Source organism: Pristiophorus japonicus, chromosome 16 (assembly GCF_044704955.1).
Source record: "Pristiophorus japonicus isolate sPriJap1 chromosome 16, sPriJap1.hap1, whole genome shotgun sequence".
In the NCBI taxonomy this organism is placed as follows: domain Eukaryota; kingdom Metazoa; phylum Chordata; class Chondrichthyes; family Pristiophoridae; genus Pristiophorus; species Pristiophorus japonicus.
This window is the reverse complement of record NC_091992.1, coordinates 44,850,686-44,867,692: the sequence shown is the minus strand read 5'-3', so window position 1 is coordinate 44,867,692 and position 17,007 is coordinate 44,850,686. Positions and strand designations below refer to the sequence as shown.

General features: G+C 43.2%; 1 protein-coding gene across 2 annotated transcripts in view; it reads right to left on the bottom strand.

The window, feature by feature from the left end:
- LOC139226472 (septin-5-like) overlaps nt 1-17,007 on the bottom strand; it is a 138,295-nt gene that overhangs the window by 97,021 nt on the left and 24,267 nt on the right. Inside the window, exon 1 of one of the 2 annotated variants that reach the window (XM_070857271.1) lies at nt 14,112-14,225. The exons of the other annotated variant lie outside the window; for it this stretch is intronic. Within the exon in view, the coding sequence (XP_070713372.1) occupies nt 14,112-14,114 (3 nt within the window). The 5' untranslated portion in view covers nt 14,115-14,225. Of the gene's footprint in view, nt 1-14,111; nt 14,226-17,007 lie in introns of those variants that run through there. 2 annotated transcript variants of the gene reach the window in all.

Genomic DNA, 17,007 nt, shown 5'->3' with positions numbered 1-17,007 from the left:
CTGCTTTTTTGTTTTTCCTACCTAAGTGGATAAGATCACACTTCCTCACATTGTAATCCATTTGCCATGTTCTTGCCCACTCAGTCAACCTGTCTATAATTGCTCAGCATCCACCTCACAGCTTACCTTCCCACTTAACTTTATATCATCAGCAAACTTGGACACGTTACACTCAGTCCCTTCATCTAAGTCATTAATACAGATTGTAAATAACTGAGGTCCAAGCATGGATCCTTGCGGTTCCCCGGTAGTTACAGCCCGTCAACCCGAAAAAGTCCCGTTTATTCCTACTCTCTGTTTTCTGTCAATTAACCAATCCTCAATCCAAGCTTATATATATTACACAAAATCAGGGCTCATGGGATTGGGGGTAATAACCTCTTGTGTGGCACCGTATCGAATGCTTTTTGAAAATCCAAATACACTACAGCCACTAGTTCCCCCTTATCCATCCTATTAGTTACAGCTTCAAAAAACTCTTAACAGATTTGTCAAACATGATTTCCCTTTCATAAAACCATGTTGACTCTGCCTAATCATATTACGATTTTCCAAGAACCCTGTTACCACGTCCTTAATAATAGATTCTAGCATTTTGCCTACTACTGATGTCAGGCTAACTGGCCTGCAAGTTCCCCGTTTTTCTCTCTTCCTCCTTTCTTAAATAGCAGGGTTATGTTAGCTACCTTCCAATCTTCGGGGACTGTTCTAGAATTAAGGGAATTATGGAAAATTAATACCAGTGCAACCACTATCTCTGCTGCTACCTCTTTTAAAATCCTGGGACGCAGGTCGTCAGGTCCAGGGGATTTGTCGTCACTTAGGCCCATTCATTTCTCCAGACTATGGGGCAGAGATTTGAGCGATACTGAGGTCTTTGTTTTTTTTTGGTGTCGGTGTGGTGTTCCGGGCAGAGCGGAAGTGCCATTGTGATGGGTTGGCCGCCGCTCTGACTCATCAGCGCAACACTGATGACATCAGCGTGATATGAATGTGCCGCATCGCACTAACACGTCACAATGTCCCTCCCCTTCAGTTAAAGGGGAGGGCCAGTGCGAACTCTGCAGATATTTTAGTTATGTCCACAGGGCCGCCAGGGAGGGTTTCGACTGGGCCAATGGCCTGGCACCCAAGAGGGGATGCCGAGCTGCCTGTTGGTGGCCCGGCCGAACCTGTGGTTACATTATCGGGCCGACCTCGGAGTCAGCCGACAATTAAAATAAAATGACGGCCGCAGCAGTGCACCCTCTCCTTTAAGGGCAGACGTGCCACCCAGGCACACACAGCTTCCCGACTGGGGAAAGCTGTCAGTGGCACCGACTGGCTTCCGATCCGCTCCCAGGGGGCAATTTCCCACACGGGGCATAAAGGGGGTCACCACCAGTCAGTAAGGGGTCGGGGCGGGAAGATGGCGGGGCAGTCCTGTAAACCGCTCCAAAAATAAAGTAGGGCAATTTACAAAATGTTGGCCCCTCCGCGCTGACCGAGTGACGAGTGCTTTCCACACCATTGCCACCTCCTTGAGGCAGTAACGGCTCTTAAAATAAAGGGGAAATTTTGGCCCCTATATCTTTACTTATACTGATTTCTTTAAATTCCTCATTCTCTCTTGACCCATGGTTCCCCACTATTTCCGGAATGTTTTGTGCGTCTTCTAGCATGAGGACAGATACAAAGTATTTGTTTAATGTCTCTGCCCATTATAATTTCACATGTCTTTGCCTCTAATGGGCCCATGTTTACTTTTATTAATCTCTTCCTATTGTATAATTCAATTTGCCCCTAGTTCTCCCAAGGTTGAGGAGTTTAAATGTATACCCTTGATTTCCCCCCACCCCCGCCATGGTTCTTCATGCCCCAAACCCTCTGTGTGCTTCACACTGCTGACTAGTTCCCCTCCCTCGCTGTGCTCCACTCCATGACTCAGAAGGGCATCAGCTAAACATTGCAGTCAGACTCCAGATCCCAATCTATCTGTGGGCATTGGCATGAGAGATCAGTTAGTGCACCAAAGTGTTATTCACAGAAGGAACAAAGCTCATGTACTGTAACAGGTAACACCGTGTCTCAAATGCATCCACACACCCAGGACCTCTCCGAAGCCTACTCTCTGAAAATGCTTTTCCATATCCTTCCCATCACTCCTGGAGCTGCCAACTAATGTCATAGCGTGGTATGTTCCTGGCCAACAACTGCCTTTCAATACATCACCCAAGTGATGGATCATCTTGTGCGAGCCATAAACTATGGGCCAGATTTGAGAAGTTTGCTGACTAGGTTTGCGCCACGATTTGACCCTCCGCGGCAAAAACCCGGTGGTAAAGCCCAGGTGGGAACCTCGGGTAGCTGTTTGCAGCGGTACTTCCAAGTACCACCGGGAAGAGGAGCGCCGATGTGCAATGACGCGCATTGCGTTTGCATCGGTCTTTTGGCTCTCTCCCAACCCATACACCATGCCCAGAATACCGACAGGTCAAAGTATGAAAACCTGTAAAAAAAAGGTAAGTTAAAGTTTTTATTTTTTTATTTTTTTTTTAAGTGTTTTTCAGCGATTCGATAGATAAGGGTATTGTAAATGTTTTTGGAATGTTTTTTGGAGTTATTTCCCCCCCGCCCAAAGCCTCTCTCGCAGCACTCCCAGCCCCGGACTAAATTTGGCAAAACTCGCGTTTATGCGCTACAAATCCTCGTGCAATGCCCCCCTTACTGACGTAAAAGTTCGGCCTAAAGACAGTAGCGCAGCGAAAACGGTAAGTTTCACATATCGCTACCATTTTTGCTGAAAAACCCCAAAAGCCGAAAATCTGGCCCAATCGGTGTTAAGCAGCCTATTCATCCATTGGAGGTGTTCGCGGCACAGTGGAGCTCGATTCTGTTTTCACTCAATGTGCGTTTCCAGCAGTAATGTCAGTCAGCAATGGAAAACCTAGTGTGGCATCCACTCAAATCAGTTAGCTCAATACTGACCAGGGCTCTCTGAACTTTACCTACAGCAGATTCTATTACAGCAGCTGATCAATATGTAAGTGGTGGTTTGAAGTGCATGCCAATTGATTGAAATGACTGAAGCATTGTAAAGCGTGGATGTGCTGTGATGCCTGAATTTATCATAGTGCGCACTAACAGTGAGCAACATACAGTCCGAGCCCTCACATCACAATAACCAAGTCACAACTACAACTTTTAAGCTGGGAACCCAAGCATCAGCAGCACAAGTCACAGCCCCTCATTAAACGCTGCTGCTTTGTGCATTAGGTTTTTTAGTAATCAGAGCTCTCTCGAAGATAATTCATCTCGAATAATAAGGATAAACACTCCAAGGTTTATCAGGAAGGTTGTCTGCCTGGATCAGAGAAAATCTCCTCAATCCTGGCCAAAGGAGGTGCCGACCGATGTCTCGTATTTATAACCTAGAAGCGGCCAGTGCTGATGCAGGGAGAGAGCTAATTCACAACACAGCCACGTACCTCTACAACTCCAGGCATCTCTGTGTAACAAGCCATATTCAAAGTCAGTCTCAGCAACAATCAATGGACACTCTGAAGAGGCAGTGTCTGCTGGTTCCCTCGCACTGCAATGAGTCACAGCTCGCCAAACAGATACTGCTACACAATCTCATTGACATATTCCCACCCACCATCAGCTCTGATACTGCATCCCAACAGCAACAGGCACAGACAGCAGGAACACGCAACACATCCCAGTGGCAAGGCTGGGATGGGAATATTGTTAATATCCAGATACTTTTATTCTGAATTGTAGAGGAAGCAACTGATAAATATTTTAAAAAATATAACCCCTTAACTACCAAAAGTTTCAAGCTTTTGAACGATAAGGGAATAAGGGGTTATGGGGTGCGGGCGGGGAAGTGGAGCTGAGCCCAAGATCAGATCAGCCATGATCTCATTGAATGGCGGAGCAGGCTCGAGGGGCCAAATGGCCTACTCCTGCTCCTATTTCTTATGTTCTTAACTCCATAACAGTCTCTCAACAGCTTCTCGTGATGAAAACAGATTCAGAAAAAAGGACTTGGTCACAAAGGCGACTAACTATAGCTAAATATCCCGAACACAAAAACAGATACTTGATAGACGAGAACAGTCACAAGGATCAAATCCAAAATAGAAGAAAACATGATACAATAAAATCGATTCAGCCTGACAAACTTGCTCCATCGAATGGGCTGGGTACACAATCTACAGTCACCAGATCTTCCCAATTCAATGTAATCTGCTGAGGGGGACACAGAGAAAATTGGCACGGCAAGCAATCGTCAATGTTTTTTCTTCAGACTCTTGAAGACATTTGAGGAAAACTGAAAGTTATTGATATAGAAACGTTTGACACGATTAACCCTCACTTTTTGCATTTCCACAGGTGTTGGTCTCACGAGAGCTGGTTCCATATTGTTCCATTGTATATGTGATAATCTATTTCCATTATCCTATAGTCTTTCATTCCTGTCCCAGCTAGATATCTATTCAGCTCCTTTTTGAAAGAGTTGATTCACCAAATGGTGTACTGCCAGAGTTATTCCTCATATTGGGCACTCTGTGAAACAAAATCCTGAAGTTGCATTTACACGCGTCCAGCTCAGTGAAAAGTGCTTCTGTTCCAGGCTGGCGATTAAGTTAAATTGTGATGAATTGCAATCAGAAGTTACGAGAACAAACATTTATATTACAACTGTGGCATTGGTGAGAAGCAGCTTTGTTTCACACTGATACTACACACTTACACTTGTGTAAGGAGTCAGGGTGGAGCTTCACGATGGATTCAGCTTGGGCTCTGACTACAGATTAAATAACAGGGAAGCGAACGGTATAAATGGGTCAAAAAGCAACTAGGTTTGACTCTGGAGAGAGATGGGAGTCAGCAATATCAACACAATCCACAATATGAAATGAGCTAAGCCTCAGTGATGTGTCATTCATAACAAAGCAATCCCGACAGGTTTCTAATACAGTTGACTGATCCAAACCTCGTACCTAGCATTATATGTCTGCTTTGCTCTGAATGGACACTGAAGATGAGTTTACAATGGAAACATTTTTAGGAAAAAAAAACAGGCACCAGCCAGGCCACCTTCTACATGAATCTATAAAACACAGGTGAAAGATAATGAGTTGGACCTTGCTGGAATGGGGCATCACACGGCATATTGCATTAGTTAGACCTTTTCCTGCACCCTTCAGCTCAAAAAGATTTTCGCTGCAATTTGCTGGAAGTGTGAGCTGATATCAGCATGGCGAGGGGCCTCTGGGTTCTTAGTGTACGACAAGACCAATAATATCTCCTTAACCAATATTTAAGGATTGAGAAAGAAAGAAACAAAGGAACCTTGGAGAAGGAGGGTGAATTAGAGTCAAATCAGGTACAGAAAGAGAGAGAGGAAAAGAAAGACTGGATTGAGGGAGAGAGAGAAAAAAAAGACACAGAAAGGGATTAAAAAATTTTTTTTTGACATTTTACAAATCTCCAACAATAATTTACGACTCGCAGAAATGAGATTGAACACTTTAAATCTTTCCCTTTCTGGACCAGAGTGATTGATTGTCACATTGTTAAAAGGCTACTTACGCTGTTAATTATGAACCCTAATGTTCTGTGGCGAGTTTAATGGGCAATTAACGTACAAATCCAGCAAGTTCTTAAAAATAATGGGGAGGATAAGAGCGAGAAGCAAATGGCGAAGTGGCATAAATCGACCAGCCAGTTGTGGAGATTCACAACTCAACATGTATGTCTTAATTCCCTGAACTTGCTGGCTGATCTGAGCATTAATAACGGGTGTGTCATTAACACTTTATATTGTTCCAGATAAATTCAGTCCCTATTTTATGGAAAATGCTAGAAGCGAAGTGCTGAACACAGGAGGGTTTAGAAGTTATCGAAGGATAATATTTCACCGGTGAATAAATAATTCTTGTATTTCACATTGTTTAATAGGAAAGGATGGTTAAAATCACTGCAGAACTTTCTAAAAGGAAACAAGCATAAAATTGCATCAATAGGCCTACAATTCCGGCCTCGCCAGGTCCGTACAAAGTGAGCAAGGACCCGGTAAGGCCTCGCAAGTTTTCCGATGCGCCGAAAACCAGCCTTTCCGATTGGTTAAGATTTCTCTTGACAGATCCTCCACATTCCCGGGAGAAGGACATCTGCGGAAGAGATTGGGCTATTTGCCCATCTCTTGCCCAGCGAATGTCCTTTAAACTGGTGAAAGCAGGCGCATAGACTACTTTTAACAGTGCAAGAGTTTTGACATGTAAAAATTACATTTAAAAACACATTTTTACGTCCATTAAGATAAATTTATTTTAAACCGTATTAAAACACGTAAATAAAAAATTTCAAGTAATATTTTTTCTCCAAGACATTTAATTAACTTTAATTTAAATAAATTTTAAATATATGTGAGGTATTTTATTTATTTATGATGTTGTATTTCTTGTTTTAAGGGTTTATTGTCATTAATAATGGGAACTCGGAGAAATGGAGTTCCCATTACTATCAATGAGAATACTGCAAAGTGATTGGTGGGCCAGGCCCACGTGACTCCAGGTCTTTCGCACTTACGGGGAAGTCCTCTTCCCGTGCGCTGCACATCGAAAGAATGCCTCCGACCGGAATCGAAGGCACCTCCGGGACCACCAGGTACTTTCGCAAAAACATTCCGGGTCGGAGGCGTTCGTCCGAAGGAAGCCTCCAACCGGAATTTTAGCCCCAATATCTTTACAATATAGTTATTATTAATTAAATACAAACCAAAATAAAAGGGGAGACTTTTTTTTGATGAATTAAATAATTAAAAAAAAAACCTTTTTCCAAAACTGTTCACATATTGCCTACATACAGAATTGAAAAGGAAAATTCCCACTGAGCTTTGAAAGAATCCCTCACGGTCACTCTCTGGATGCAGGTAACACATCAGCCACAGCTTAATTGGATGCTGCCCTGACAACCTCACAGATTAGCCTTCAGAGGACTCAAGTGGAGATCTGAACATCAGAGCTGGGAGGAGACAACTTGCTGGTTTCTGACCGGATTAATCACTGCACCAGCTCACTCCACCATCTGCACCCAGGATGATGTAGTGCGTACACAAGATCCATGTCAAGAAGCACACCTCCCCCAATCCTAATTAAACAAAACACCTGGGACAGTCCAATTATGGAATATTGTAAGGAAAATGATTGGGTCTATATGTGTAGGTGTGATGTATGGAAAATTATTGGGTCTATATGTGTAGGTGTGATGTCAGGAAACCGAGTGGGCCTGCCTGTGGGTTTGCAATAGACTTAGACTCAGCCCTTTATAACAACATGAATGTATAAAGGTCGGGGATTGGATCATATAAATTACGTCCAACGTCAAATGGGCGCTTATTATGTCACCACTCGTGCCAAATCAAACCGACATGGGCAGATTGAATGTCCAATAGCTTATCCCACTTTTTGCTTTAAACCCATCCTACCAGTAGTAATTCACAATATTACCGAGCTATGGGCAAATCTTTCAATGCAGGAAGAAGCCTTGAGAGCAGTTGTTAACTTTGGGCATCCAGTCCACCTCTCTCTCTTCCATACATCACATCTACACATGTAGACCCCATCATTTTCCATACATCACACCTACACATGTAGGAGCAGGAAGGTCTTACTACAGTTGTACAGGGCCTTGATGAGGCCACACCTTGAATATTGTGTACAGTTTTGGTCTCCTAATCTGAGGAAGGACGTTCTTGCTATTGAGGGAGTGCAGTGAAGGTTCACCAGACTGATTCCCGGGATGACAGGACTGATTAATGGAGAAAGACTGGCTTATATTCACTGGAATTTAGAAGAATGAGAGGGGATCTCAGAGAAACATATAAAATTCTGACGGGATTGGACAGATTAGATGCAGGAAAAATGTTCCCGATGTTGGAGAAGTACAGAACCAGGGATCACAGTCTAAGGATAAGAGGTAAGCCATTTAGGACAGAGATGAGGAGAAACTTCTTCACTCAGAGTTGAGCATGTGGAATTCTCTACCACAGGAAGTTGTTGAGGCCGGTTCATTGGATGTATTCAAAAGAGAGTTAGATGTGGCCCTTACGGGTATGAAGAGAAAGCAGGAATGGGGTACTGAAGTGCATGATCAGCCATGATCATATTGAATGGTGGTGCAGGCTCGAAGGGCCGAATGGTTTACTCCTGCACCTATTTTCTATGTTTCTATGAACCTCAAGGCTATTGTGGAGAGAACTTTGACTTCACAGATGCACTTGGTTCAAACTGACAGAGCAATGTCAAAACCCAGAGATCATGGCCCGAGGGAGTAGCAGTTGGTGGGAGACTACATATAATGTACTGCAACATCCATTGTACAGAACCATTTCTATGATAATTTTATCTCTCCAGATGATCCTGATGATCATTGTGTTAATGATATGTTACTTGCAATGTTTAATCTGTAGTGATTCTAGACGTGCTATTACCATCCATAACTGAGAATTACAGCAACACTTGCTGAATAGATTAAACTAGGCGAAGAATCAATGTTTAAAACATTTCATCCTCGAGGTGGGGATTGTGCGGAAGGCTAGTACTGCGATGTTTTCAGTAATAATACGTATATAAGTGTGAGCGTAAAATCGTTAACTTCCCATTAACCAAGTATCTATAACCAACTTGTAAGATTCTGAATGACCTGTAGTAACTTGTACATGAAATGCTGAGGTCTGCTTAAGATGAAACTGCAAAGACAGCCAGCATGATGTGATCTTATTCATAACCCATGATGTGATCTTGTTAAAAACCACATGTGGACATTAATTTAATCGAAGGTTGAGTAAGAAAATGGATAAAGACCTGGCACCCAAAGGGGAGCTTCACACTGATCTACAACGGAAATCCAAGAGTGAGAGGACAGACTGAAGACAACGTCACCTGTGTCCGAGAGGCTCCAGAGACCTAGGGCTGTGAGCAACTCGTCAAACTATCGGCTGTTGTTAAGTATATGACACTGTGAATGGAATATATTTCTGATCTATTATTCGAACATCACTAATTGCTGCCTATTTTTATGTTTTGTTCAAGAACTCTGAAAAATCTTACAAAGCAATTGCGATAAGTTCTTTCTCCGCATTGTCAGGTTAGAAGGTCCTCTCCTACCGAGAAGGACTTGGCCAAGAGGCTGCTCCTGTTTTCAGTTGTGTGTCTGGCTGGGATCAAATTGTACGATTTCAGTGACAAAACCCCTAAACCCCAACAGCAGCCACAAACACTCTGCTACAGCCTAGAATAGCTGGAACAGCAACTGCCCGGATGGTAGACGGCGAACTAGATGGACCTTGGTCTTTCCTCGTCAAGCAATTACTACCACAGTAATGTTGCAAACATCCCAGTATAGCTTCGGATATACTTACAACATCCCCAAGGCCCCATAACAGCTCTAAAACCTGGTTAACCCTAATATCGTACAAAAGCCCTACATCTTTACCTTAGAGCAGCGTAGACTATGGGGGGATATGATTGAGGTTTATAAGATAATGAAGGGAATAGACAGTGTTCCAGCTGACCGTTTATTTCAATTAAATAGGTTAGGCAGGACCAGGGGCACAAATTTAAGTTGTATAGGGCTAGATCTAAGTTACACGTCAGGTGGTGGTTCTTTTCCCAGGGAATAGTAGACCTCTGGAACAAGCTGCCATTTCATGCGGTGGATGCAGACTCACTGAATTTCTTCAAGCAAAAGCTGGATTTGTTTCTGGCTGCGGCGGCAGCGATGAACTCTTACAGAAGGTAGGTACTGCAGGGAATTTAATAGCCAGAGTGATCTCCTGGACTAGTTTCGATCGCCTAGACGGGTCAGAGAGGAATTTCCCAGATTTTTTCCCCCAAATTGGCCTGGGGTTTTTTAATCTGTTTTTTTTTTGCCTCTCCCAGGAGATCCCTTGGTTTGGGTTGGGGTGCAGTGTATATGTTGTGATACACAGGGTATCGCAATTGTGTGGGGCAGGCTCGATGGACCAGAGGGTCGTTACCTGTCCGTCACTGTTCGTATGTTCGTATCTAAATACAACCCCTAATACTGTGTGGGGCAGGCTTGATGAACCAGTTGTCTTTTCCTGCCTGTTGTCTGTGTATCTTTACATATTTGTACTCTAGAACAGGCAGAAATCCCTTAATAACCCAAAATCCCATACATCAGCTCCTAAATCCTATGTTCTCTAAAACAAACTTGTTTGTTAGATTTGCAATAGCTTTCTGAGTAGTGAGCACAGGAACTGTGTAATCCCAGGGGAGCGCAGCTGTGGGACTGAATACACTGAAACATTGTAAACTGGGAATTGTTCTCTGGCCTGCAGATGTGCTTCATACACATTGAATACGCAGCTCAATAACTACACACTGTCAGACTGTGCATTGCAGTGAAGGTATCAGTGTATAGCTACAAGGATCACTGCACGCGGGTTCAAATAACAATCTGAATCAGATAACAATAAAGGTTTTCCTGAGATACGGATTTAACAATTAACTAACTATTCTTTGATTAATTGGACCTAACATTTTGGAGGAATCCAGCCAGGGGTTCTGCTAATTTTTGTCTGGTAACTCACGCTGAAAAATCAACGTCAGGTTAGAGTAGTCAGAGTTGATACAGTCGTGTTACACGCCTCTGGAACATGCTGAGGGTGTAGATTACAGGGCAGGAATAATCAGGCCCAATTAGTAACAGCGTAGGTCAAAGGGCAAGGATAATCTGGCACAATTCGAAATGGAGAGGGGCACAGGGCCGGCGTAATCAGGTACAATTAATGGAGATGTGGGTCACAGGGCAGGAATATGTGGGCACTGATTATCCAGATTTAATTTGGTTATGGTCCTAGAATATAATTATCATTAAATCTAAATTACATTGTTACAACAGATGTACATAGCCATGAAGAGCAGTCCTGTAGTACAAGATTAACCATATAAATACTTTGCAATTCTGGGACAGGCAGTAGAATATACGGCTATTGGTCTGTAAAGCCTCTAAGAGGTTGGGTCAGGCCTTTAAAATTCCTTGCCAGGCTTAACAGAAAAATGGATCAATCTCAAAACCACCAACTGCTTTCAAGGCAGCACATATTCAAATTGTATCTCTGTTTAGCACCTTTTTTTTGTTGGATTGTAGCACGGGGGACGATTTTAACCCTACTCGCCTGGTGGAAACCAGGCAGTTAAAATCAGCCAGGTCACTTCGCCGCACATTGCATCATATAATTCTCCATTATTTCTAAAACATTGAGGAAGGGGCAGATTTTCCCCTTGCTGCATGGGGAGTATTGGATCATCAGGGCACTGCACATGTGGTACCGAGGATCATACACTCACAAGAAGCCCGCCCAATTTTCAACCAATGTGCTCAAGTACCTTCTTCAAACTACTTTCAGTTGCCATTTTCCTTCCTCATTCTAGTTGGTCTACACAGCTCAAAATAAAGATTCATCACATAACAAACTTAAAAAAATTATACAATTCTTAAGGAAAACCTCCACTTAACACCCATAGTATTAATCGCTTGCTGGAAATGCAAGAGGTTCCCCTGGATCTGCCCTTCTGTCTGGGGCTTAATTTCTGCTTCAATCCCCCAGCTTGGAAATGCCACCTGGGCCTTGACTGCTGGGGTGTTCAGGCTGTTGACTAATTCTCTCTGGGTGAGACAGAAATGTAATGGGAGCTGTAGTTTTTACCCTGTTCTTATGAAACAATGCAACAACTGGAAATAAGAGTTTTGGGAGAGAAGAAACAAAGTTACTGAACAAGTAGGCAAATAGCAGAGAGATATAATAAACACACACACACACACATACATATATATATATATATACACACATCTACCTACACACATATAATATACACAAACCTGTATAATATACAGATCTATATATAATATTCACACACACATATATAACATGCACATATGTATGATATGCCCACATATATGATGCACACATAATACATACATATATAGATATATATAACATTCACATATTTATACATCCACATAATAAACACATCTACAATATATATATACACATTATATAATATTCACATATAATATTAACATGTATCCAACACACACATAATATATACACATATATAATATATATAAACATATATTTGTAATACTATTTATCTATCACTTTAATAACTTTCTTACTGAAAGATACAGGCCTCAAACTATAATATAGGTGAGGCCTTTATCTTTTAGTATCAATAAGGTGCTTCATACTTTGATCTTGTACCAGACAGGTGAAGGCCAATCTTCTGAATGCTGCTCTTGTCACGCAGTATCACCCACTGGAAGTGAATACTGGGAAATCGATGGCATACTTCCCTTAATCTTACTGTTGATTAAAATGAATGGATGGAAAAATGTGGGCTGTGTGTCCGTGATTATCCGATAACCACGCTTGATGGTTGACGCTCCGTCAGGATTGGTCGGTTGTGTGATATTCCCGTCAGTAAATGTTGCTGTATCACAGCGACGTGTGAGCCAGTGTTAGGTGTAGGCTGCAGATGGACTACAGGAAACCTCAGGAATTGTATCCCATGTTCCAAGCTACCCGTGAGTAATGTCTCTTCAGAACAATATAATGGCCTAGAAATTCATCTCGGGCTGTGGTGCATAACGCCCATCATACGCAGCGCCAGATACTCAGGTGGATTGCAGTCGATGGAACTGAATATCGGACGCTGCGTATAATGGGCTGGCGATATGATACCACCCGTTTTGAGCCACTGCCCAAACCACATCGCTAGGCCAATGTCATTCAGTAAGTGTGTGACACATTTGGACCATGCAGAGGGATCAGAATACAGCATTTGCATGGGATCATCATTAACCACACTGCGATCTATAACATTTATAAACAACCATGTCATATTGAACATTCTGTCGTGGGTTTTCTTTAAAATTCTAAGCTCAAGAGTTTTGCTGTGATGCCTTCACAGTAGAACAGTTACCACTCACACTTGTAGAATCACCATTTGATCGATGTAGCAGGGGATATAAGAACTGTACCCCAGTATACACCAATGCCATCTACACAGGAGAGGAGGAGAGGAAGGACAAGAATGTACGTCTCTCCTGCTTGTTGGTTGTTAAGAGTCCTAAATGAAATGATTTTGAGCAGCCTCAACCGAGATCCCAGTGGGATGGATCCACAGCACAAAATCTCCCCTAATTTGGCACTACACTGGCAATTTCAGAGAGCTAACAGATTGCCGAGCATGGGTGATGAAAGAATGTCATACTGATACATAACAGGACTTGACCTTCTGAGCTTTGGGTTGAGCCACGTTGCTGAGTAACTGACACTGTTATACCTGGGAGCACTTGATAGAAAGTGTACCAGTCCCAGGCTCTGTTCTTAATGGGCTGGCTTGGGGTTTTTAAGTTATTGTAATCCTCTACTGCAGTGTTCAATCCTCAGGCGAAGACACAGCCAGCCAGCAACACACTCAAAAGTCCCCGCACCATTTAAATCTCTCTTTACAGTAAGTGCACACTGAAACATTCTATCAAAAATCTCTCAAATGCTACCCAATGTTTTAAAAGCTCAGGATTGTAATGATTCTTCTGGTCACTGTGGCTGAAGGTGCTGACAGCCACACTGCACCAAGGCCCTGTGTAAGGAGGATATGGCAAACAGAATAAGGGGACACTTTGATGCTGCGTGGTGATACACCCGAGCCTAGTGCTTCAGCACCTGCCTGTGTCTGTGCTGGTGTCCTGCTTTCTGCACCTACAGCCTGCCTGACAGCAGTCATCCTGGAGACACTGCATCAGCATAATCAATCCTTTCTTGCAAGAGAGACTTTTCACAGACAGCAAGCACACTACAGAGAGAGAGAGAGAGAGAGAGAGAGATAGATGCTCACCTACACCCATCACTCCAATGTGTGCTCACTGATAGTGAAGTAGAGGATACTGCTGGGGGCATTCCTGAAACATGCCGCATTTAATAGGGTTTCAGTAGCCACGTGAACCTGGCTGAATCCTATTAAAGTTGAACGAAGTACAGCAGCTGATCAATCAGCCCTGTCCTGCGTAATATGAAAGGTCCGACTTACCATGTCTGGATTCTCCTGAGCTGGCACTGCTGTATACTGCCTGTGGACCTTGTATGATGATGATGATAATGCTGGCGATAAGTGGGAACTCTCCTTTGCTGAGGTGCTGAACACAAACTGCAGTCCTAACCCTCTCCACACATACACACACGCACACAGGAAATAGACCAAAAAGCCAGCTGACATGGCTCCGATTGGAGAACTCTGGGATCATGTGACAGTGCCCTTGTTTGCCCGAGGAGAGCGATATAAATAGTCAGTAATATCTGGAGGGATTGTTAGGAAATGCCAGCACTTTGAGCTGCTCACACTTCACCTGCTGAAATTATTATTGAAGTAAGATTTGAAATGACAGATGCATTGCACTGGGAGAACTGCCCCTCTTTTCTAATTATACAGGCTGGGCAGCAGATACTGGCACACACTTTCCCTGAACCAGCAGGAAGCTCTGCATTACATCGCACAGGCCGGGCGGGAGGTTCCTGTTCTGTATCAAACAGGCCAGGCTCGAGCATACATTCTCTGTAAACCAAAACAAGCCTCGGTACTGTCTGAGGCCCGGCAGGAGGCTCTACTGTATCACACTGGCCAGGTTCGGGGCTCTGTACTGTATCACACTGGCCAGGCAGGGGGCTCTGTACTGTATCACACTGACCCAGCAGGGGGCTCTGTACTGTATCACACTGACCAGGTTCAGGACTCTGTACTGTATCACACTGGCCAGGTTCAGGGCTCTGTACTGAATGACACTGGCCAGGTTCAGGGCTCTGTATGTGATATATTCTTTACGACATCACAAGAACACACATTACACAAGATGCATCCAAACTGTTATCATGTGACTTGTCACATAACACTTTTATTGTTATACATAAATAGTTACATTATCACAGTAGCCCATTAGGAGGAGCGCGATATTACACTTCTCCCTCCTTAATGAAGAAGTAATCATAACAAATAATCATCATACATAACTTGCATGGTTATGCTCAACAAAAGATATGAACTTATTTTGCCATATTTACAAATCAAACTTAACCACTGGTTTTCTGTATCGAAGAGGATACCTTCACTCTCGAACAGAAATTTCCAAACTTGGTGTTGAAGTTAGACTCATTCTAGGCTGAGCCTGAGGAGAGTTTTTCTCTAAGGGTAACCCTTGATCTATATTTGGACTCTACAACTTCAGACTGTTTATCTGCCTGACTCGGACTCAGACTTAAATTCTGACTTTCTTGGACGTGTTTCTAGTATATCTGATGTAGGATTTGCTACTGGCACTGTACTCGTAACAAGACTATCTGACTCATCAGAAACATCTGTAGGTAAAATATGATCAATGTGAACAAACCTAACCTCTCCATGATCAAACATCTTGACCAAATATGTGCGAGGACCATCTGTAGTGGGTAAAATGATGGAATCAATTATTAAGGATGTCATAGCAGTGCATTTGGAAAGAGGTAATATGATAGGTCCAAGTCAGCATGGATTTGTGAAAGGGAAATCATGCTTGACAAATCTTCTGGAATTTTTTGAGGATGTTTCCAATAGAGTGGACAAGGGAGAACCAGTTGATGTGGTATATTTGGACTTTCAGAAGGCTTTCGACAAGGTCCCACACAAGAGATTAATGTGCAAAGTTAAAGCACATGGGATTGGGGGTAGTGTGCTGACATGGATTGAGAACTGGTTGTCAGACAGGAAGCAAAGAGTAGGAGTAAATGGGGACTTTTCAGAATGGCAGGCAGTGACTAGTGGGGTACCGCAAGGTTCTGTGCTGGGGCCCCAGCTGTTTACACTGTACATTAATGATTTAGACGAGGGGATTAAATGTAGTATCTCCAAATTTGCGGATGACACTAAGTTGGGTGGCAGTGTGAGCTGCGAGGAGGATGCTATGAGGCTGCAGAGCGACTTGGATAGGTTAGGTGAGTGGGCAAATGCATGGCAGATGAAATATAATGTGGATAAATGTGAGGTTATCCACTTTGGTGGTAAAAACAGAGAGACAGACTATTATCTGAATGGTGACAGATTAGGAAAAGGAGAGGTGCTACGAGACCTGGGTGTCATGGTACATCAGTCATTGAAGGTTGGCATGCAGGTACAGCAGGCGGTTAAGAAATCAAATGGCATGTTGGCCTTCATAGCGAGGGGATTTGAGTACAGGGGCAGAGAGGTGTTGCTACAGTTGTACAGGGCCTTGGTGAGGCCACACCTGGAGTATTGTGTACAGTTTTGGTCTCCTAAACTGAGGAAGGACATTCTTGTTATTGAGGGAGTGCAGCGAAGGTTCACCAGACTGATTCCCGGAAGAGTAGTGAAGATATAGAAACATATATCAACTGGGATCAACTGGGCTTGTATTCACTGGAGTTCAGAAGAATGAGAGGGGACCTCATAGAAACGTTTAAAATTCTGACGGGGTTAGACAGGTTAGATGCAGGAAGAATGTTCCCAATGTTCCCAATGGAAGTCCAGAACCAGGGGACACAGTCTAAGGATAAGGGGTAAGCCATTTAGGACTGAGATGAGGAGGAATTTCTTCACCCAGAGAGTGGTGAACCTGTGGAATTCTCTACCACAGAAAGTTGTTGAGGCCAATTCACTAAATATATTCAAAAAGGAGTTAGATGAAGTCCTTACTACTAGGGGGATCAAGGGGTATGGTGAGAAAGCAGGAATGGGGTACTGAAGTTGCATGTTCAGCCATGAACTCATTGAATGGTGGTGCAGGCTAGAAGGACAGAATGGCCTACTCCTGCACCTATTTTCTATGTTTCTATGTTTCTATATCTTCACTACTCTTCCTGGTAACCACTTTAACCATTTCTGGATACTTTCCAACATTATATTCCACCTGCCAAATTTTTGCCCACTCACTTAGCCTGTC